Raw genomic sequence first — 25475 nt, 5'->3', positions numbered from 1 at the left:
AAGGACATTTACAAAAGGTTTGATTAATTCTAGGCTTACTTGGATTCAAAGTCTGACTCAGAACTTGAAGAGAACTTTAGATATCGCCATAGAGACAGTGAGGTATTGGTGACACCGCACGTGGTAGACCTAGTACTGGCTTTAGCTTCTCTTGTGGTTCTGTATATTCTGTATGTTAGTGACATCACACATGCTTCAGTAAACATTTCCAACATCTAGTTCTAGAAAGTTATGTACATTTTAGATCTGTATTACTGCTTTATATTATATTTTTGTTATGTATACAACACACAAACAAAATACATGACAAAGCTTTTTATCACTTGCCAAAATAAAAGGGCACAGTCCCTAACTAGATTGTAGATTAAATTGCAGTGTGTAAGGCATATCACCTTAATATGGGCATATAAATTATCAGTTAATACAATGTATATAAATTTTGATTTGCATGATTTTCCAGCTTGATTGTCATAGAAGCATGACCGTGTTAAATGATCAATCATGATATCTTACATTCAAAATGTATTTATTAACATGGATACAAATACATATAACTTCATTAGTCAGGTTTACACTATAGGCCTAAACTTTAATTACATCGAACTAAATTTATTTAAATCCAGAATCTTGTTGGCTAAAGTGGCAGCATGCATGTCATGGTGTCTTTGGTACCTTACAGTTTATTAAGGAGTAATTCTAAATATCAAAAACTTAATCTATATTTAGGTAATATTGTATCTTTCCCACATGATTGGGAATTAATCTAAATCTTAATGACCTATCTCTAGAAGTCTTTAGATATAAAAAAGGTAGATATTCTGTTGCTGACCTAGTTTTAATCAGGTATTATGTCCCATATTAACGACTTGTCACAATACTGGAATACAATACACATAAGATTATAATACCCAACAATACCCAAGTTCCATGTCATCATTCTTATATAAATTTATGTTAATTACAGGTGAAATGAATTATTATTGATAACAGATAAAGACATAACCCCATGACAGATATTTTAATATTTGAAAAACACGCATATTTAAAGTTATATTCTGCAATTTTTTCTTTCTTACTATTTTATTGTCTGTTTGTGTTATGAAACATAATAAAAGGTATAGGTTATTGAAAAAAAAATACAATTCTATAATGTGCTTTATCAAACTTCTTATTTTCATTTCTTTATGTAAGTGAAGAACATTTGTAATTAAAAAAACAACATAATTTTAGGTTATGTAAAAAGCACATTGAAGACATCTTCTATGAAAAACATTGCTATTTTAAGGGAGGTTATGATCATTAACATTTCTTTCGATACTCAATTTTTGCTCTGATATTTATTTGCGTTTAATAAAATGGCTGTTTGTATTCCATTCGTACAAGTTCTACAGTACACTGTTAGAGACAGTAACAGGCTATAATTAGCTGTGTAATCTTATCCATTTTTACCCAAATGGCCTACCTTTAATTACCTGAGATTTTACCTGGTAGTACAACTTATTATACAACTGGCATGTGCATTATATGTTAAAGTGTTTGCCTTCACTTTTTACATATAGTTATAACAGCTGTTGTGCCTATGTTTCTTGTTGCTATGTACAATGTAAACATCTAGAAGACAGAGGAGGCCATCCCCAAGTCAACCTGTCTCTGGTGTGGTATATACACCTTTCCCTTAGAACTGTGCCTGTATTCATTTCCCTATGATTCTACATACTGTACTACTTTAAAACCTGTAGAGGTACCACAGCTAACTGTTTGTTTATTGATCCACGACTATAAGCACACTACATTGAATCACCATTCTTTATATATATACACAGTGAATTAGATCTGCACCATTGAAAACTTTCCCTGATATATTGTGCTTGTACATAGCGTGCATGATTTTATGGTTACCTTGTCTGTGTGTGCTATGTAGAATATATATCGTTTCTCCTTATCATAGTATTACATTTAAATTGATTAGTTCTGATATTCTGAATAAATTCCTAAGAGGCTTTCCTATTGCTTAGAGATGTTTGTTGACAGTAAGTCGGCAGTCACACTAGGGTGACCGAACTTTGTTTTGAAATCAAGACAGATTATTCAATATGTTTCAATGAAAAACGTGTAACAATTTGTCTTCTTACGAATTTCTATTGTGTTTTAATACTTATTATAGGTGTATTGTATGTAGGTATCAGGAGAATCCTTATAACGATCTAGAGGTACTCCTGACAGGTAACTAGCCACTACAGGGTTTTGTTCTCCTGATGTACCTATATAGTGACATTGGCTGAGGGACAAAGTTAAAACAGTGGAGCTGGATTTGATATTAATGTGTGGATTACCTACCTGTTGATTGTGCTGAGTGTGTATGTTAATTTACCTCGGATATACCTAACCTACACTGTGTAGCTGGAGTTACACAGACTAAAATATTCTAATATATCTATATAAAGTAATCCATATCTCTGTGTGTTTTATCTTCAATATTTGGATGTGTTTCACATGGATTTAATACAATTCAACAACAAATGAACACTCTTTCCATAAGTCAGTTATGTGTCGAGAAAATATTGATTATATTGGAATCTGAAAAGTTCGCTGACCCTGAAGGTGTGTGTTATTGAGTCAGGTATGTGGAAGGAAGTGGTGATTATGTGTTAATTCAGTGTTGTGTTGAATATTGTTAACTGTAGGAACCACAGGAACCACCTAACCCTCGTAGAAAGGATATGTCGAGGCCTCCTGGGGATTTCTTTGCCACACTTCCTCTAGGTAAGTACTGTATTCTGGTCTGTTTTTCGGACATTAAATATACACAGAATTATTTCCTTACCTTGAAAATAATTGTCATGTGTTTCTATGCACATCACTTTTGATCCTTTCCTTGAAAATAATTGTCATGTGTTTCTACGAACAAAGATTTTGATCCTTACCTGAAACATAATTTTCCTGTGTTTCTGTGTTAATTACTTGATTGACTAACGAGTTCTAATTTTACTAAGGTGAGGTAGAATGCCTGTGTAGTGAGTGGTAAAGACCAGTAAAGGATAGATATAGGTACATTGATATCTAGGTCTTATAGTTTCAGTATAGAATAGTAATTAAAGTTGGTGGACAGCTGATCATGAAGCTTACTTTGAGCTTTTCTTTCCTAACCTTTGACTTATTAGTAGCTAATATTGTGTATGTAATATGTATTGGGTATGGCATAATTCATTGTTTTAAAGCTCTTCCATTTGTACTCTACATTGTGAACAAATTTATGATCATTTTCCTGTGTGATACAAAAGGAAAGTCCATACTTTAGCCCAGTAAGTGAGAGGCTGTGGGCAGGGTATACTTTCTGTGATGTCAGCCTAACTGTTGGTGGTTGGTGACTACATATAATGTAAGGCCATGTTAATGAGTGAGAACTACATTGTTTCCACATTTCACAGGCAAAAGTGAAGGTATGTTATCAAAGCTAACCCACACCCCTGTGTATGTGTTTGTAATCTTAACATAATTTATATCATTTTTTATATACATACCTGTTTAGCACCTGTAGATATGATGTCTGTTACGTGTAAAGGCATGTCAGTGACCTACCTATAGATACTGTGTTCATGTTTTTCTATGATATTCAATGGTGATGTATGTCCATTACAGAACTTTCTAGCAGAAACCCTGTTATTGATAAGAATTGATACCCACTGTAGAGAGATAGATAGGAGTGATTATTACCAAATAAATACTTTATGAAGGTGTGACTACATTTATTTAGTCAGTTGTAATAAAGACGGTTTACTGCTTTGTTTTAGTGATTAAAAGGAATAATTTAAGCTGATATAATGTAACAGCTCAGTCTACTTAAGGAATTTGGAATTTTATTACAAATTTAGATGTGAAAGGTGATAATTATTTTAGTTTTGGTTACTACCTAAGATTTGTATAACAACCTATTTACTTCTACAAAAAGTTTATAGTTGATTGTACATAAATTGCAGTATATGTGATGATGTTTAATTTAGCAGTAAACATTCCTTTGAAATGCTCTCCTGATTACCTCTTCCATACTGTACCTATCAGTAAACCCAAGTAAGAAACAGTTATATATTGAAGAATATATGTTATTATCTACCACATGTTGTACCAGATACATAAAAATCAAACAGAATCAAATTTCATTAATAAGCAAAATGTTAATGTAATGTTTTGGTAATAGCTGATTGAAACAGGTGATTTATCAATAAAAGGTGTGTCCTTCATTAAAGAAAACATCCTTTTGATGCATTAATAGCGTTTACATGTGCATGCAATATTAATATTTTAGAATTCACTTTGTTGATATTACCTATTTCATTCTGCCCTCAAAGAATTGCGACTGTATTTTCGAAAATAAAAATAAAACCCCTCTCAATTGCTTCTGATGATGGTGAGCTATTGAAGTCATTCAGCGTCCGTCGTCTGTCAGTCTGTCTGTCGTCTGTCGGTAAACAATTTTTGTTATCGTTATTTCTTGGAAAGTGAGTGACAGATCTTTCTCAAATTTTATATGTAGGTTCCTCTTGGTCCCTAGTTGTGCAAATTTGATTTTGGGACTGATCAGAAGAACAAAATGGCCAACAGGCAGCCATCTTGGATTTTGCCTAGTAAAGATTGTTATAGCTATTTCTTAAGAAGTACTGAATGGATATCTCTCAAATTCTATATGTATGTTCCCTTTGGTCTCTCCTTGGGCTCGTTTGCTTTTGGGACTAATCAGTAGAAACAATATGACTTCCAGGTGGCCATTTTGGATTTGGCAGGTAAAGATTATCATTGATATTTCTGCAAAGGAATGTTCAAATGTCTTTTCATTAAGAACAAAAGCAGAGAAAAGAAAGGAAAATATCCAACTTTCAAGGGCATATAAAGATAAAAAAATGATGGGCGCCAAGATCCACCTTGGATCTCTTGTATTTTTTTTGTGATTTTGCAAAAATATTATTCAATATTAAGAAAAGTGAAGTTGTAATTATATTTGAAATGAAAATTTTCCTGTGTACTAAGGTGACACAGCTATTAATGTTAAAACAAAAGCCTTGTTGCCAGGGTGTCTTCAGTTTAAAATCAAAGAAAAGACAGTTTCAAAAATGTTTTTCATTTGCATGCAGATACATAACATGAACATTGTATAAAAGGACAGCACTTGGTGTTGTTTGCTTTAAAACATGTTCTTTTTCTAAGAGATTTTTTTTCTTTTTATAAAATGAAACTATTGCTATAATAAAGATACCGATCAATTATCCACTGCTATCCTGTGATCACCATGTGTTTTAAAATCCTATTTCACTTTGACAGTACTGGAATATTCCCCATTGTTACTGTCCACTGTGTGTTTAATATGCTCACATTTCTAAACCATGCTGTATAAGCAGCTAATGAGTAATCAGTATCTTAATTAACATTGATAATGAGCAGGTACTCGAGGTAGAGGTGAGAATGATTTATCACAGACTTCTGTAGTTTTCTTCCCTTCGGTGGAGGAAGCAGGAATTAGTTAGAGATCTTTTTTTTATATGCACTGTTCAATTTTTTTATGTATTGACTGACCACACTCTCACTGTTGACCTAAGAAAGTGGTAACTCCCTGTGTTCCTAGCATGCTCATCACTCCCCAGTTTGTGTTATATGATGTGCACCTCTTCTGCTCCGTCATTTGAGTCTCACAATACTATTGTATCCCCCCCACCCCTCCCCATCATTTTATCAGGAATAGGGGTGTACATTATAACCTGTAGGTCTGTCAGTCCCATATTCCATTCCAGATCAAAGACATATCTGGAGAACCTATCAACAGAATTCATTCATATTTACCACTTCATTGTCATCATTCTTCACCTCCTGAGATTCTTGTTGACATGATATGTCCACTACAGAATTCTTGTTTATAAGTATAAGGTCTGTAAGAAATGATTTAGTAATCTATGATGTTGTGACAATTTTTCACCCGAAATATCTGTTGTCTTCATAACATTCACCCTGTCTTATTTCTACTGCTATTTTCATTGTGAGTCATATCCTATCATTTAATCATACTAAAATTTGTTTGTAAAGACTAACTTGATTTTTAACATTCTTTTTCATTCATGCCTTGTTTTCTCAACAGTATTTCAAACAAGATTAATCCCACACATGGGTTGTGTTGATCGCACTATTCTAGAGATGTTTTAACACCAGACTATCCATTCTAGAGGAAGTGTTTTATCAATTTACTGATACAAATATTCATGTACAGGCCTCTAAATCTCTGCATCCAACATGTTATTACTAATTTAGAAATGAAATGCTTAAATACGGAGAAATTTAACAGCTTAAATTTTTCTCTAATTATCCTCAACAAATTGCAGGTTGCAAAGCTTGCAGTCTACATGACTTTATATAAAATGCCTTGATGTAAAAGTCTTCATTCCAGTGACTAGTACATTGCTGTGTTACTGTCAGTGTTTGATTACAGTAGATATGGGTTTAAGGTACTGTTCAGACTTTGTGATTACAAATGGTTCCATTTTGAGGGGATCTTTAGGTTTGTGATCTGTCTGTATCCCAGCTGTGGTTATCAATACATTTGTATAACTGTGATAATATTTTGATTTGAAGTTTAAAGATTGTCACCTTGTGATAGAAATATTGGTATACTATTGAGAGTTTGTAGTCGTCCTGTTTAATATCAAAACATTTCACACATTTCATAATTATGGATATGTCACCAAACGAAGTTGGAGGTTTGTATTGTTTTTGCTCCAATTTTTTCTCTTATTATTTTTAACTTGGAATTAGTATAAATATATCATGACTGTATTTAGGCATGTCTATCCCTGGAGTTCATTAAAGAGTTGTGGAAAAAACAACACACTTATTACCTGTTAGCTGCATTTAAGCCAATGTTTGTATTTGCAACATATCAGTAAAATTTCCAAATTATTCCATGTAGAATGGAAAAGTGTTCATAATCACCATGATAGCTCTCCTACCACACACTTTTAACTATCAGTGTAAATCAGTACAAAAGATCGACTTTTCCAGAACTGAGGGGACCAGTATATTCCATTTCTATGAAATTTGGTATGACACACATTGGTGACAATAAACAGACATTCATTTTCTGTTGGGACAAGATGGCACCCAAATAGAGACTTCTGATTGGGTGAAATTTAGAAGTCTGATTTTCAAGAAAGTTATTGATATTCTTTGCAAAATGACTGCCCTACACAAATGACTAATGTGGAGAAATTCAAATATTGTTCACATTTCATCACCTTTCTTATCATTCTTATTTTAACACTATCCCTATAACAATTAGTTCTTGTTTTTATGTTGAGTTAAACAACATCAGAATGAAATTTAAACAATGTTTATTGCACCATCAGTGAAAATCTCCTTTGTTGACTTAAGATACAAGTTAGAAAGTACAGGTAAAATTTACGATGTATAGCGTCAATCTTTGTTACAGTGAATATTATCTGAACTGACTTAAGATTTCCTACACCTGTGATGTTCAAACTGAAGATTAAGTGACAATAATGATTACTTTGTATCATTCAATAAGCTGTATCATTTCATTTGTTGCTGGTATTTAGACTTTGGATGTTAACTGTTTTAATGTATTTGGCACCAGATAATTCATCACCATAATGAGGATGTTTGTTACAATGATATATTGAACTCAAAACCTGAGTATGAACATGAGAAAGGTGTATAGATGTATGGACCCTGGCCTAAATGTCCCTACATACTATGTAGTTTATAATATTCCCTTAGAAACTAGACTTACATATGGAGTAGTACTAAATGCACAGACATGCTATAAAATAAGACCAATACATTTGTGACATAAAGCTGACAAGTTGACTGTTCATTTAAAGGGCAAGGAGAGAGAGATAGTGCCAACAAGAGGAGGAAGCTGAAGTATCGTGATGAACTCCATCTTCAGATGCGTGAAAAAGTGGCCAGCAAAGAAAGGTATAGTAGGGATATCATTGTTGTGTCATTGTCCATGTTATAGTCCATATCATTGTTTATGTTATAGTCCATATCATTGTTCATGTTATAGTCCATATCATTGTTTATGCTATAGTCCATATCATTGTTTATGCTATAGTCCATATCATTGTTCATGTTATAGTCCATATCATTATTTATATTATAGTTCATATCATTGTTCACATTATAGTCCATATCATTGTTCATGTTATAGTCCATATCATTGTTCATGTTATAGTCCATATCATTGTTCATGTTATAGTCCATATCATTGTTCACGTTATAGTCCATTTCATTGTTCACGTTATAGTCCATATCATTGTTCATGTTATAGTCCATATCATTGTTCATGTTATAGTCCATATCATTGTTCTTTTCATCGTTTATATAATTGTTAATTTCATAGTCCATAACATTATCATATTCCTTATCATTGTACATAACACTAAAAATACCATTATCCCTGTCCAAATCACTGTATGTAAATGTGATCGCCCACATTATTCTGAAAAAAAATCTTAGCCATATGAACTAATTAAAGAACACATCTTTTATTGTTAGAACTTCTGTGATATTCAAATTTATGATTTGAGAAAACACCTGTAATATGTTGTTTTTGAGAGTGAATGTTCACAAATGGCAGTAGCAAGTTCATCTGACGAAACATTTATCACACATTTTGTTTCTTTGTTTACAGAGAAAAGAGAGAAGGTTTGCTTGTTTCAGCAACAGGACATCTAGATCCTGAAAAAAAACCTGTCAGAGTTAAACCCCTTGGTCCACCTGAAGTTTCCCCACGCCGAAGGATAAGAAGTCCTGAAGTCAAACCATATCATATCAATATTGTACAGCAACGGCAGGCGTAAGTTTTATTTCCATAGTGTTTTGCAGTAGTCAGGTCAAAAATTTTACCTCTGGTCAGATCTGTACATTTTACTTTTATAGTGTTATACGCTGGTCAGATCTGTACATTTTACGGCCATGGTGCTATACACTGGTCAGATCTGTACATTTTACTTCTATAGTGTAATACACTGGTCAGATCTGTACATAGTACCTCCAGGACACTACACACTGGTCAGATCTGTACATTGTACCTCCAGGACACTATACACTGGTCAGATCTGTACATTTTACCTCCGTGGTGCTATACACTGGTCAGATCTGTACATTCTACCTCCAGGACACTACACACTGGTCAGATCTGTACATTGTACCTCCAGGACACTATACACTGGTCAGATCTGTACATTTTACCTCTGTGGTGCTATACACACTGGTCAAATCTATACATTGTACCTCCAGGACACTATACACTGGTCAGATCTGTACATTCTACCTCCAGGACACTACACACTGGTCAGATCTGTACATTTTACCTCCAGGACACTACACACTGGTCAGATCTGTACATTTTACCTCTCCAGGACACTACACACTGGTCAGATCTGTACATTCTACCTCCAGGACACTACACACTGGTCAGATCTGTACATTCTACCTCCAGGACACTACACACTGATCAGATCTGAACATTGTACCTCCAGGACACTATACACTGGTCAGATCTGTACATTTTACCTCCAGGACACTACACACTGGTCAGATCTGTACATTCTACCTCCAGGACACTACACACTGGTCAGATCTGTACATTTTACCTCCGTGGTGCTATACACACTGGTCAAATCTATACATTCTACCTCCAGGACACTATACACTGGTCATATCTGTACATTGTACCTCCAGGACACTACACACTGGTCAGATCTGTACATTTTACCTCCAGGACACTACACACTGGTCAGATCTGTACATTCTACCTCCAGGACACTACACACTGGTCAGATCTGTACATTTTACCTCCAGGACACTACACACTGGTCAGATCTGTACATTGTACCTCCAGGACACTACACACTGGTCAGATCTGTACATTCTACCTCCAGGACACTACACACTGGTCAGATCTGTACATTTTACCTCCAGGACACTACACACTGGTCAGATCTGTACATTCTACCTCCAGGACACTACACACTGATCAGATCTGTACATTCTACCTCCAGGACACTACACACTGGTCAGATCTGTACATTCTACCTCCAGGACACTACACAGTACACACCTCCAGGACACTACACACTGGTCAGATCTGTACATTCTACCTCCAGGACACTACACACTGGTCAGATCTGTACATTCTACCTCCAGGACACTACATACTGGTCAGATCTGTACATTCTACCTCCAGGACACTACACACTGGTCAGATTATAACCAGAAAATATAAGGACAACATTGATCTCTATTGGATTGATACAACAGATAGGGAAAAAGGTCTACTTATGAATGAATTTGTTTATTGTTTTCAAAAAAATAACTTTAGTCACTCCAGCTTTCCTTGCATTGAAGAGTTTCTTTTAAAAGCAAGTAACCTTAGTTAGAAGAATTTTTTATGTAACCAAAATTTCTTAGCCTTCTGATATATTCTGAATGAAGAGCCTTCTGATATCTTCTGAATGAAGAACTCCAGTAGCTTCCTATACCGACTTTTAGTGATCATATACAATTGTGTAATACTTACCATCATGTTGATTTCAGGCCTCGTGGTGGTGGATATGATCCATCAGGTGACTTCGGATTGGGAGGGGGTGTGTCCTTTGGGGCTGAGAGTTCAGCACCACGAGGGCGTCGGAGAGATCAAGGAGGATATGAGCCATCAGCCTTTCTAGATGGAGGAGGATTTGACACCAGTCTGTTGGAGACACGTAAACCCAAGGGTTTATCACTTCCTCCAGGGCTACAGTATCAACCAACGTAAGTCTTTGCCATCATTCCATACTAGTATGAATCACACAGCTAAAACTTTCATTTCTAGAAAATGGTAATGTTTTAATGCTTTTTTCATTTATATAGGTTTTGGAGAAAAATAGAGTTTGCAAATGTTATAATATACCAGGTGAATTCAGGTGTGATACACTTCTGGACACCATACAAGCATTAAGATTGTCTTCAATATGATTGTTTGAAAAGTTCTCTTCAAATATCTTTAAAATACCTGGACCTATGTAAGACCCCAAAAAAATTTCCCTCCTGTAACCATATTGTGGACTAACAATCACAAAAGAGTAATGTATCTAGATGACTAGACATGCCTGATCTCATAAAGACAATGAAGGCAGAAGTTCTTTCTATTATGTTAAGAAGAAAAACACATGCAAATTAGTCATGGAGTACTATGAATTATGTTTTTTTTGTAATATATGTAACTATTTGTATTTGACCCAAAAGTATTGGGGTACTTTAAGAAAAATTAAGAGGTTATTGACTTTGTGTACATACATAACCAAACCTTTAAACCTGTAGGTTTGGTGATCTGGACCCAGACACAGGCGTCCCTAGGTATATATGTACTAAGTTATCTCCCCTAGCACTCACACCACAGTAAACTCTTCGTAACAAATGCTGTGACAGTTTGTCAGTAAACACTAATATATAGCATTTCTAATGTAGTCTTTCAATACGGGTGCTGATTGGTTTAGTGTGATGCTGATTGGTGTTTCAGTCAGTACCATAATACTCAAAAATAGTATTTTGATGAGCAAATTAAACAAATGAGACCATGTTAAATTTAATTGGACCAAAGTCACCTGCCACTGTCTTTATTCCTTTTGCAAATGACAAATGGCATTTTTCGCTTTTCAATGTCCCTGTGCCTGAAATATTGGTCAGGAGGATGAATATCAAAAGTCTTTAACCAAAGGACCTTAATCTTTAGGCAAGGTCACAGGGCTGAAATGTGTTAAATCTTTAGAACATTTTATCATTTGGTAAAGATTTTGGACCCAATAGTAACTTGTCAGCAGGCATAGCCTATGAGAATCTTCTCCTTAAGAATTTAAGATAACTGATACTCAGGAACTACATGGCAAAGAGTTGAAAATGTTCTCTGGTTGTATTTAGTTACAATCAAACAAACATTGAAGAAAATGGCCTTGTTTTAATAATTTGTGGATATATTCCAGAATAAAGTTTTTTTGACAGATTATGTCTAAATGAATTTAAAAAGTGCAGATTGAACCTTCAGGAGTAATAGTATGTCTTCGAGAGAGGATAATTTTAGGAGCTGTGAAGTAATGACATTTTGGCTCAAAATTGTTAAAATCTGTACGTTATAATGGTGAACAATGATAAACCCTCAACTCAGAAATTAAGGAAGAAAAACCTATCATAATTGATACACTAATATATACAGATATAGGCTGTTCTATTTGCTGATAAATCATCAGAAAACTTTTGTTGCATGTGAGCACATCAATTTACGTTTGCATGGCATGTTGATTGAATGTGATCAAAGAGACTTACTAAATTATTAAATACCTCCCCCCTCCTCCCTGGTACATGAATTTACATCCCCTGTTACACAATGTAGAAGGGACAGTGTCAGTCTAATGAAATAAAGTGTTTTACCTGAATTTAGGAATTACCCGGTATAAACAAACTTGTTACTACCCAAGTCAAATAACGATTATATCTCTTATTAATAAAAATCTGTCACTCAAGACACATAAAAGTTTTATGTAGATGATTAGTTAAATATTTACTAAATCAATATTAAATGCTTTCTTATCAGCAATTACAAATATATGTATGATATTAGTGAGAAGTCTGTCTCAAAATCCAAAAACTTAATTACTGTCACAATACACTTTAAGACAGTGTAAGTCTACCTGTCATTCATCAAGTATCACCTGTTTTTCTGTTCTTTATTTCTGTATAAGTCTCTCCGCTGTTTATTCCTTCTCTATAACTCTATAGATGAGATATGGATCAGATTACTACTGTGAATTGATTCATGGTGTATTGTAACTTTTCTGGAAGCTTGATAATTAGTCCTTTTATGACAGTCTAACTGTGAGATGGAAATTTTACTTCAAAATAAAGAAGTAGGTGAAATTTTTTATTCTTTAAACTATAAGATGTTTAAATTTTAATCTTAGCATTTTTTTTTTCATTAAATGGCATTAAGGTTATTTTGTGTGTAATATTTAGCTCCAATCAGATGAGCAGCAAGCTTGTACCCTCGGTATATGTGAATGGTGTGCTTTGTGTTGATACTGTACTAAGCATGTTGAGATAGGAGAGGCCTTTGGTTCTGTATTAACAGAAATGCTTGCTGTTTTTTGTTTTTGCTTACCTTGGATTTTAATTTTGGTATAAGGAAATCGAGCAGTCGAAGCTATTTGTAAGTATTTGAATAGGTTGATGTTAGCAGCGTTGGATTGAATTTATTGTCAGGCTGTTTATGTGGTAGGATATTTCTTTCAGATAAAATAAGCTTACAAGATTCATACCATTGCTTCAGATATTTAGTGTACACTTGTAAGTTCTGAAGTATAAGTATGAGATTGGATGGAAAATTTTAGTGGCCTGTCCTCTTCAGTTAAAGACAGGAAAGGTGTTTACACCTGTATTTATTCATACTTACTTCAAGTTAAAAATAACCAAAAATGTACTCTTGGAAATCTTCAGATGAAAATATACTATGTTGTTGTAAGCAGATTTTTGGATATGAGTGAGGAAGGTAACGAAAATGTTGTATGTATTACATATCTACATCAGGACAAAGACACTTACAGTGAACATGTGTTTTACTTTACAGTACCTATATCACGGGTCAGGATATCGGTGGTATCAACAGTCAAAACTCTATAGACGATGCGTACAGATTCTACGGTATGAGGAACCCACTGGACCCTGAACCCTCAGGTATCTATAGCTGTATAGTTGTAATGGTCATAAATTGTGAGGAATACACAAATTACACAATTTGATATCTGTCTTACTAGTTAGTCTCCGGTGTCTATGTCTCTGGAGACATTATGGTAACTGATGTCCCATTTCTTTCTTGTTATTTCAATATATGATTTTTAAATGTAGGTCCAGATCATTCTTTACACACCAAATTAAAGGACATTTTGTACATAAATGTGGTGTATAGTTGTCGATGGTGTTTAGTACCAAAGAATCTGCATATCAATCGTCTGTCACAGCTATGTCTAAATAAAAAAACGGAAAGAGAAATTCTGTCTGACAACAACTATAATCTGTAGTACTCTCCAATGTGTATCAATATGATTGTAAAAACCAAATGTAGTGCTAAGTCATGTGATGCAGATGTGATTAAAATCATAGAGAATGAGTATTTGATAGAGGTTGGCAGAGAACAAAACAGAAACCATAATACACTTCTGACATCTAAACTTGGTAAGGTACATGTAATTTCTTCAATGTCTCCCAGTACTGTATATAGTATGTGATTTTGTGGTTGGTTAAAGGTGGTGGATCTACTACTGTACCTCCTCTGAATCTTGGTGGAGAGGGTCAAGGATTTCGAGGACGTAGCTCCCCCAGGGTGACTTTTGATGAGAGGTAAGGCCTTTAGAACGTGTAGATAACACAAAGAAAATATAAAGATAAGATGAGAATAGTAATTAAAGTGTCACACATTTAAAAACATAGAAATATATCAGTTAAATATGCATATTATAATAAAATTATGTCCAACCAAGATAGACTTACCAGACACTATAGCTACAACTATTTAACATTAGATGTCTAGATAAGTGTCACAAATCACATCAAACAAGGTATGTATAAATACTAATCAACAAGCAATGTTATTACCACACAAGTTACAGTAGTACTATAAAATGATATGTTACTTAATTAGTGACATATAAAGTAATATGATATTATATAAAAGTTAAAATATTTCACATAATGTTCTAATTTGCTCATATAAAACAGATTATCACTGACTTGATTTCAAAAACAGGTTTCTTCCAAATACAAAACAACATGACAGAATGAATTAGATTTGAAACTGACACCAGAAGAGTCAAATTGATGTGGTATTAAGATGAGTGCCAATGTTTCATGGCTACCTAAGATAATAGTTACATATCACAAAGACGTTGAGGGACAACTTTCAGCTTTAATTTTTGGAATGGCTCTATATTTTACCAAGTCTGTTAAATATTTTTAGCCAAAAAAAAAAAAAAACAAATAAATTAATGAAAAAAGAATCATTTTTATTTTTTCACTATTGGAACAAAAAAAAAAAATATTGTAAGTTTGATCTTAATACACTGATATTTGTGTATTTGAAAAATCTCAGGAAATTGTGAGAAAAACATAAACGTATTCCATTTTTATTTAACTCCTTATTCCTCGGTATTAGAAACTGTTGTGTAGGTTACATTTTCTGTCATTAAATAGATATACATTGTCTTTCCTTATAAATCCAATAATTTGTCCTATGGATTTTGTGGTAAGATACTGTATCCTTTTACTGACATTCTGGTCGTATTTTGTGGTAAGATACTGTATACCTTTACTGACATTCTGGTCGTATTTTCTGTTAATATATCACACCCTTTTACTGACATTCTGGTCATATTTTGTGTTAATATATCACACCCTTTTACTGACATTCTGGTCGTATTTTGTGTTAATATATCACATCCTTTTACTGACATTCTGGTCGTATTTTGTGGTAAGATACTGTATCGTTTTACTGACATTCTGGTCGTATTTTGTGTTAATATACCACACCCTTTTACTGACATTCTGGTTGTATTTTGTGGTAAGATACCACACCCTTTTACTGACATTCTGGTTATATTTTGTGGTAAGATACCACACCCTTTTACTGACATTCTGGTCATATTTTGTTTTAAGATACCACACCCTTTTACTGACATTCTGGTCGTATTTTGTGGTTTCAGCCACCGTGGAATCCTGAAGGATAGGTAATAATCATGACAAAGCTATTTTGTCATCAGATACTTTCAGTTTGTTCTATCATTTCTAACCTGCCCATCTGAAGATGTCATGTATTAAAGAGAACCGTGTCGGTACTGTTTGAAGAAATGCATCAGGATCCAGTGATATAACATAAGTCTTAACTAATTACTGAATTCAATATTTGTCATTCTATTAAATTTGTTCTCATACTAGTTTTCATGCTTTATTTGTTCCATTTTTTCTCCTTTTTTTTCAAATATATTATTGTTGATAATGTATTTCTAATATGTCATCTGACCCTGGCTATTGTGAGGCTTTAAAACTTCGTCAAAATAAAAGAGATATATATATCTATAGCAGACTCATTGTAAACAGATTGAATAAAGCCTTGGTAGAAATGATAAATATGATGGTTCTTTTACACTGCATGGCATTTCTCTGATATGAGGCAGATCTTTGTTTATTTTTCCTGAAGTTTGTTGTGCTATCATATTAACTGCATGGTATCAGATCTGGAATTATAAAGACTGAATTATTTATTTACACTATTGTAATTTTTTGTGGACACTTCTATCATAGTTATAATAACGTGTGGAGTAAATGTATTAGGTGTGATCGTGACTATTTTTGTTCGGGGTTTAGGTCATATGGTGTAAAATTTTGTATACAAGAAAATGAGCAATTTCAAATTTATCATTCAACAAAAACTTCATCATGAAAAAAACAGCATCACCAAGTTGGCTAGCGGTGTGACCACCTAATATCAGCTGTAGCTTGTTAATTACAAAGGTAACAACAAGGTGAATGTGATACACCAGATTAATCGGGTGATTTATATGACTACTTGTTTGGCATTCATAGCAGCATAATTTTAACTGTGGTTTCCATTGCAACTTATGGTGTGGCATTCATAGCATGATAACCATATGATTTCCATCATGGCAAATGATTGTGTCTGACCCATTAATCATTTATTTATGACATTTTATTGTTTTATATTAATTGTGTGATAAGTGTATGTGTTTGTATACACATGTTAACATTAGATTTGGGTTTTTTTGGTGTCGTTGAAGTGGACTATTAAGTCATGTTCAAGGTTACTAAGTGACCATTCTTCTCTGCTGCTCAGCAATGCTTTAACATCAGTTTTCACAGAACTTTTCAAGGACTCTTTTTGTACACTTATCTTCCATACTGAAGGATTTCAGTAGACTTGTACACAAGATCCAATCATAACTGTCGACACAATGATGGAAATATCAAGAGATAATGATGTTTACAAACCTAAGGATAACTACTGGAATATACTAACCCACATAACAGGATATCACATGATATTGGTCGCAATAATGGCACTCTTTTGGAATGTGGTCAGCTTCTTAAGATATTTAAGTCTATAACGGATTAATATTTGAGAGTACTAACCCACACTACTGGATATCAGAGGATTCTGTCAATATTCATACGTATCAATTATCAATACTACTACTAAACCTGTCTACAACCTTCTCAGGAAACCTTTTTTCTCTCCTTATCTGTATGTATATAAATAACTAAAAATCAGTAAATCCTTGTTTTTCTCAAATATTGTTTAATATATATATATATATATATCTTCTGCTGTGTCTCAAAAAACATGTCAATCTGTACAGAGATAAATGTGACTGTACAGATGTAAAGTGATCTGTGTGATTGTACAAGTGAACAGAGATCTTTGTGACTGTGGAGATGTATAATGTGGTGTGAGACACCAAGTGTTTAGTGATCTGTGAGAATGTACAGATGGTTAATGATCTGTAAGAGTGTACAAGTGTATAGTGATCTATGAGACTGTACAGGTGTACAGTGATCTGTAAGAGTGTACAAGTGTATAATGAGATGTGAGACTTTACAGGTGTATAATGAGATGTGAGACTTTACAGGTGTATAATGAGATGTGAGACTTTACAGGTGTATAATGATCTGTTAGAGTGTACAGGTGTATAGTGATCTGTTAGAGTGTACAGGTGTATAATGAGATGTTAGACTTTACAGGTGTTAGAGTGTACAGGTGTATAATGAGATGTTAGACTTTACAGGTGTATAGTGATCTGTAAGAGTGTACAAGTGTATAATGAGATGTTAGACTTTACAGGTGTATAGTGATCTGTTAGAGTGTACAAGTGAATAATGATCTGTTATAGTGTACAAGTGTATAATGAACTGTATGACTGTACAGGTGTATAGTGATCTGTTATAGTGTACAAGTGTGTAATGAACTGTATGACTGTACAGGTGTATAGTGATCTGTATAATGAGGGGTGTCTGTGATACTGTTTTGTTTCACATTTGTCTGTTGTATAATTGTATATTAGACTGTATGGTCAGTTTAACATGAGTATTCAGTGTACTTAGTATGGCATTGATATTTGACTTTTAATTTTTTTATTGTCTAGTGCCCGACGAACTCCTCGACATAGAAGTCCAGGTCGAACAACTCCTTACCAGTTTGATGCTGATCAAGAAGATCGCGATACCAAAAACTTTAACAAACGGGAATATGCTAATGAGCTAGCTAGGCAGGTGAGACTGATCGAATTCACTTGTAGCCTAAAATACCTTATTTAGATTAGAAGTATACATCTAGAATAACTTTTATCAAAAGTGGAGAGAAAAAATTTAAGGAACTAAAAAAGAATCCTTAATTATAAGCTTTGAGACAAGTAGAGTTTTAGTTTTTGTTGATGTAGCTATAACTAGCAACCTGATGCAGAAAATGTTAGAGCAAGTAAAAATGTCATGATTGTAAGAGTTATCTGTTCTTGACTTTCAGTATTTATGAAACATCTATGAATATTTGGCAGCTATTATCCTGATCATTTACTAACACTTAACCAATGGCTCTGTAGAACCATCTCATTCCATATCATGCAAATTTATCCTTCAGATGGAGTTGGACAAGTTGAAGAAAGAAAGGCAAAAGCAAGAAAATCAGCTGTAAGTTGTACTCCTAATTACCCTGTACTATATCCTTATCTTTATCTCTAATGTAAAGCCATGTAAAATGTATCACATATTGTCTGTAACATGACATTGTGATTAAATTAACTATTTCATTTCAAAAAGATCAGTGTTGATTGTCTTTCTCTGTCTGCCAGGTACGAGAAGAAGATAGAGGAGGACATGCTCAACTATAACCCCTTTGGCCGGTCAGGTGGTGGGGCACCTAATGTTGATTCAAGGGGTCAGCCAATAGGTAAGTTCAACACAGGTTATTCTTTCTCTTCAGCCTATAGGTAAGGCTTTAAACACAGAAAATTTTAATTTGTTAGCCAATAGGTGAAGCTTCAAACACAGACAATTCTGATTTGTCAGGAAATAGGTCAGACTACAGACACGGACAGTCCTGATTTGTCAGGAAATAGGTAAGGCTTTAAACACAGACAATTCTAATTTGTCTGGAAATCGGTAAGACTACAGACGTGGACAGTTTTCATTTGTCTGGAAATAGGTAAGACAACAGACATGGACAGTTCTGATTTGTCAGCCGATAGGTAAGATTTTAGAAACAGACAGTCCTGATTTGTCAGGAAATAGGTACAATGTAAAGTTGCAGACTAAGAGAGTTCTGACTTGTGATCCAAAAGGTCAAGTAGACACAGTCCTGACTTATTAGCCTGCTGGTAAGGCTAACATAGACAGTTCTGATCCATCAGTCAGGTTTGTTAGATCGTTCTGACAAGTCAGATGTGAGTTATTCAGATATGAAGATAGTGCCCTGTACATTTACTGAGAATGTAGATATGAAATAAATGAGATAATGAATACTTAGTACAATTACATCTGTTACTGTAAGTGAAATCATGGCGTCATTAATATTACAGCTGATCTGCGACAGATGAAGAGGAGAGTTGATGACCCTTCATACACACCACCTCCTCGTGAATCACCACGTTTTAGGGCACCTGTGTCACCCAAAGATGATCTTATACCTCCTCCTCCAGCTCAGATCAATGCAGAGGGCGAGTCAACATATGCTCTTGGTGGTCATGGCATTTTCGGGAATCCAAGAGTACGTAATTCTGTATTTGATTTCTTGCTTTGAACATGACATCTGTCAATATTTCCAGATTTCAAATTAAATTTAAAGTTTGTTAAAGATTACATTCTTACATACATGTCTCTGCTAATGAGAACTGTTTCAATATGAAAACCTAAAACTAAATATTTTGAAAACTTCTTGTGCCAAAATGCAATGTTGGTATGAGTATTTGAAAAGCAACGTAGATGGTGATCAGATCAAGATTCTTCATTAGAATTGTTAACTTACATTTGTTGTTCTGAAGACTTGCCAATTTACTTTGTATGAAGTTTGTTCCTGAAATTATCAATACATCATATTTGGTTTTTAGACGGAGGAGGAAAAGTCTAAGGCAGACAAATACAAGGATGACTTAAGGTTACAGGTATGGAATCCCTCACTAGATAAAGTAAAAGTTATATTAGTGTACACAGTGAAACCTAATCACTTAAAGAATCTAGAAAATTTTTAATTTCAGGAAAATTTGTAATCCACTTGATGCTGACTAGGTTTTCAAGTAAAAATACTAATATAGATGAAGCACTTTCATGTTTTGCACGAAACATCTTACACCTGTTGTCAGATATTAGAAAAGAAACGACAGGATCAGTTAAAGAAAGAACAAGAGAAAATTGAGGAGGAGAAAGAAAACCGACGCCTGGAGGAACAGCGACAGAGGATACAGAGGGACTTTGATGAGGAACAGAGGAAGAAGCGAGAAAAAGAGGAAGAGGTAACTCAGCCTAGACATAGGTCAACATGGAATGGACAAAGTCAAAACGGCAAATATCTACAAACTTCCCACAATTTGCATTCTCATATCCCCCCTTTTGATATTTTGCTTTTTCCTAAATTAATGTAGAAATCCTAAAGATTGAGAATAATACTCTTATGATTTATAGTCAACATGTTCCCAAATAGACTCCAACACCTATGTAGTGAGAATCAATATAGCTGATTATAGTAAGTACAAATATGAGGCTATGAAGAACCATTGACTACACACAGCTTTGTAGGTTAGATGTTGTAGATAGAACATCAAACTGATCACATATGATGTTCTGTCCTTTTTGTTTTGGAAATTATCCAGACCTTGAATTTCTTTGATCAGAATCGCAGAAAACAGGAGGAACTTATCAGGAAAAATGAAGAAAAACGCAGAGAAGCTGAACGAGCTAAGCGTGAAAAAGCTGAGATTCGTCAGAGAGATCGAGAGAGAGAATTAGATGAACAGAAGAGATTTGAGTCGGTAGGTTTAGAAAAGTGTAAAATTGTATATCTCTGCTGTCAGCATTGAACTCAGAGACTTAAAATCACAAAAGATAATTTGTGGAATAATTCAATTACACTCATCTGTTGAATTTTAAATACACAGAAAAGAAGTTGTATATCCAAGTTTGAAATTAATAAATAGAATATATACTGGGGATAATAGAGGATAGCTGTATTATATTCCTTAATACTTTCCTGTATACAAAGCTAGTTGTTAAATACTGCTACTAGTGCATATTTACAAGCTCTGTGTGTTTTCTGTTAATATGAAGTCAAATTATTGGTTCCGTTAGAAAAAAGTATTTGAATTCTATGGATAGATACATTTATTACTGCTGTGCTTTTCTATTTAGTCAAACTTTGTTTGTCTCAAAGGTCTCAAAAAAATAAAAAATGAACAAAATGACTCACTCAGATATTCAAGTAAATGAAATACCACATGTATTTCAATAATATTTGGCCAACATGGATTAGGAAGAGTATAGTAGAAAGGTAGATAATGGTGATTAGCATTAATGATATATGTTTTCCAATCAAATTAATTTATATCGTTTTAACTTAAACTTTTGATGAAGTGTTAGTTAATGAATTGATACAGATTTCACTTTATCTTAAAATTACTGACAAGCAAAAAATTGAAAAAAAAAATTGTTATTAAGATAATTAGGCATTAGAATTATGCTGATGATATATATCCCAGATAAATTAAGTTATTTGTTAACTGCAGTATATCAAGGTTAGGGTTACTTCACTATGTTCTTCAGAGATAAGGATGTTTGGCTGTATACAGTATTACCACTGATAGAAATACATTATATATGATTAATGAATACAATTCAGAACAAAGTAATGTTGTCTTTTATTTGGAGAGGGAAAAAACAAGTAGATTAAGATATCTTTAAATTTGTTTTTTCATATCTAATTATATCTTTAAGTGTGTCATTTTTTCAGTTTCAACAAAATTTGGTTTTCAATTTAATTGAGATTGTCATGGTATTACAGTAGTACATCAACTTTAAAGCATATTAAGAAAACACATGCTAGTAATAAACCCTAGTGTAGAGCTTTTTTCTTGTCTAGCTACCTATACATAACTGGTAGATAGTGCCATCATGCTTTGCATTATTTTCAGCAACAACGTACATCCTCGCCACCAGTTCCATCTTTGCGCAGCAAACTGGCCACCGTGGATGGAGAACCGGTAAAATAAGCTTCTTTTTCCTTTTGTTATATACATGATTTAACTTTTAATTTATAAATTTATATCAAGCTTTTATATAATAGCCATTGCATTTCAGTCCTTATTAAGTTTACACCTCGTATACATGGTAATACATGAACAACAATTCTTTCTATAATTTTTGTCTGACAGAAATTTTTTCTTTACAGTGAATTTACTTGAAGATTTTTCCAGTTTTTTTAAATGTTTCAACATTAATTTTAGAATGAAATACTCAATGATGAAGCCTTCTCTCCCAGACTATATGTTTATAATATTGCCCTGTATAGGAGCAAGAAAATAATATACCGACCTTAGAGGTCCCCCCAAGCCACCCTCACAGTCGTCCTATTAGCCGTGAGGAGTCACAGACCAGCAATGGGTTCCACCCACATTACCGAGCAGAATCAGCTTATTTTTCACCCAAACCTCCACCTGGTGCCAAACGACCCAGTGTCGCGGTAAACCCAACACCATAGATTTCAACTTAGAACTATTGTTTTAAGATTCTTAATGTTGTCCTGTTTTTCCTGTAACATAATAAATGTATCAGGTGCACGCACATGGGGCTGTCATTATTTTACACTTTCTTTAGATAGTCTGTGGAACCTGCCTGTTTCAGACTTCATTGTGACAGACCCTTGTACTTTGTGATTTAGTGGGAAATATCAATATTTGTAAGCAGTCTTAATAGAGAAGACAGAAATTATCCATTTTCAAACCTGTTGCTTACAATTTTTCTTTTTGCAAACATTAACACCAACTTGTGATAAATCAGCTGTTAAAAGTGATTTGTTTTTCGTAATATTACTGTCTTATCTTTTATACTACCTCAAATAGAATCCAAAAGATGTCAGGATAAGTCCTCAACAAAATGGTTTATGCTCAGTAAACCTACTGATAAATGGTTCTTAAATGTCAGGATTAGTCCACAACATAATTAATTTGCCCAGTACATCTTCATATTGTTCTTGAAAACCTTTGGAGAGTTTATCTTTCAACAGTGTATGGTGAAAGCATGCTTGTGAATGTATTGTAGGTACTGCATGTACTGGTTAAAGTTGGCATGCCCCACAGCATGTAGGACAACCACTACAGTATTGTATTATATATCCTGCATGATGATATGGAATATCCTAACGTACATTGTATGTGGTAGATTATAAATACTGTAGGAGGATGTATAATAACTACACTGAAAATAGCACGGCATGTAAAGTTGTGCTTCTATAATTTCCTGTTTTCACATTTTCATGTCAGCTATTACAAATTGATGTTTTTAAATACAGTTAGACATTGACAATTCAAAGTCATATTCATCCTCCACCTGAATCAAAAACAAGTACCATGTCATGTTTAGCATTACACTACAACACTTATGTTAAGGTCACCCCACCAACAGCATCATCATCCACCAGAATAGAAAACAAGTGTCATGTCATGTTTAGCATTACACTACAACAGTTATGTTAAGGTCACCGCACCAACAGCATCATCATCCACCAGAATAGAAAACAAGTGTCATGTCATGTTTAGCATTACACTACAACAGTTATGTTAAGGTCACCGCACCAACAGCATCATCATCCACCAGAATAGAAAACAAGTGTCATGTCATGTTTAGCATTACACTACAACAGTTATGTTAAGGTCACCGCACCAACAGCATCATCATCCACCAGAATAGAAAACAAGTGTCATGTCATGTTTAGCATTACACTACAACAGTTATGTTAAGGTCACCGCACCAACAGCATCATCATCCACCAGAATAGAAAACAAGTGTCATGTCGTGTTTAGCATTTTACTACAACAGTTATGTTAAGGTCACTTCACCAACAGAATCATCATCCACCAGAATAGAAAACAAGCGTCATGTCATGTTTAGCATTACACTACAACAGTTATGTTAAGGTCACTTCACCAACAGCATCATCATCCACCAGAATAGAAAACAAGTACCATGTCATGTTTAGCATTACACTACAACAGTTATGTTAAGGTCACCTCACCAACAGCATCATCATCCACCAGAATAGAAAACAAGTGTCATGTCGTGTTTAGCATTACACTACAACAGTTATGTTAAGGTCACCTCACCAACAGCATCATCATCCACCAGAATAGAAAACAAGTACCATGTCATGTTTAGCATTACACTACAACAGTTATGTTAAGGTCACGTCACCAACAGCATCATCATCCACCAGAATAGAAAACAAGTGTCATGTCGTGTTTAGCATTTTACTACAACAGTTATGTTAAGGTCATGTCACCAACAGCATCATCATCCACCAGAATAGAAAACAAGCGTTATGTCATGTTTAGCATAACATTACAACAGTTATGTTAAGGTCACCTCACCAACAGCACAGAACATGTAGCTAGTTATGAATCACTTAGATTAGTCAGCGCTAGTCATGCCATTGTAGTATTTAGGATTTTATTAGATATAGTGCTAATTTTGAACCTTTAGATGATAAAGAATACCTGTCTGTTCTGCATCACAGCATCAGATGACAGGTGCCACATGTGGAGCAGGAAACTTTGTCTCCTACTCACCACCTGATTTCACTTTCTCTTTGAGAGGAGTTACCTGATATGCCACAGCTCCTGTTAATTGTTATGATACAGATATCTGTCTGAATCACCAACTGATGTTCTGCTGTGTTCATCTTCTTCCATGGTATTTTACTTTACATGTGAGGGTTCAAATTTCCCCAGTCTCAATTGTTCACCTAATTTTATTGTAATTTTCACCTTGTTTTACCTATATATTATGTATTAATGACACCCAGCTTTGATAGATATATGTAGATACCTCATTTATACTAATCCCAAATTTACCTAACACAGAAAAGTGGAGATGGGGGTGATGCTAGAACAGATTCGCCGCCTGTTCCCGCCCAAAGGACCCAACAGGAACCGCAACCAAAACCCAAGGTAACACAAGGTCAACAAGTACTGAGAGTAACACTGAAGTCATCAAGTACTGAGAGTACAGTCACAGAGTGCACAAGGTCACGGAGTGCACAAGGTCACAGAGTACATTTGGCCTAGAAAGTCAACAAGAGTCATCACCTTATGCAGAACAACTACAAATAAAGACATGAGATT

General features: G+C 34.3%; 1 protein-coding gene across 3 annotated transcripts in view; it reads left to right on the top strand.

Annotated features, from left to right (window-relative positions):
- Window positions 1-25475, top strand: part of LOC132552423 (centrosome and spindle pole-associated protein 1-like) — an 83477-nt gene that overhangs the window by 38206 nt on the left and 19796 nt on the right. The window contains exons 17-33 of one of the 3 annotated variants that reach the window (XM_060216595.1): window positions 34-102; window positions 2685-2763; window positions 7878-7974; window positions 8693-8857; window positions 10600-10815; window positions 13661-13767; window positions 14337-14430; window positions 15789-15812; window positions 18243-18369; window positions 18734-18783; window positions 18945-19042; window positions 19671-19858; window positions 20199-20252; window positions 20451-20600; window positions 20979-21116; window positions 22272-22340; window positions 25215-25301. In XM_060216595.1, coding sequence (XP_060072578.1) covers window positions 34-102; window positions 2685-2763; window positions 7878-7974; window positions 8693-8857; window positions 10600-10815; window positions 13661-13767; window positions 14337-14430; window positions 15789-15812; window positions 18243-18369; window positions 18734-18783; window positions 18945-19042; window positions 19671-19858; window positions 20199-20252; window positions 20451-20600; window positions 20979-21116; window positions 22272-22340; window positions 25215-25301 — 1812 coding nt within the window. The remainder of the gene's footprint in view (window positions 1-33; window positions 103-2684; window positions 2764-7877; window positions 7975-8692; window positions 8858-10599; window positions 10816-13660; window positions 13768-14336; window positions 14431-15788; window positions 15813-18242; window positions 18370-18733; window positions 18784-18944; window positions 19043-19670; window positions 19859-20198; window positions 20253-20450; window positions 20601-20978; window positions 21117-22271; window positions 22341-25214; window positions 25302-25475) is intronic. The other 2 variants (XM_060216593.1, XM_060216594.1) reach the window with 2 other exon arrangements.

This window comes from Ylistrum balloti, unplaced genomic scaffold (genome assembly GCF_031769215.1).
Source record: "Ylistrum balloti isolate Yb309-2 unplaced genomic scaffold, AGI_CSIRO_Ybal_v1 Utg370248, whole genome shotgun sequence".
NCBI classification, from domain to species: Eukaryota; Metazoa; Mollusca; class Bivalvia; order Pectinida; family Pectinidae; genus Ylistrum; species Ylistrum balloti.
The sequence above is the reverse complement of the archived record's forward strand: the minus strand, read 5'-3'. Positions and strand labels throughout refer to the sequence as shown.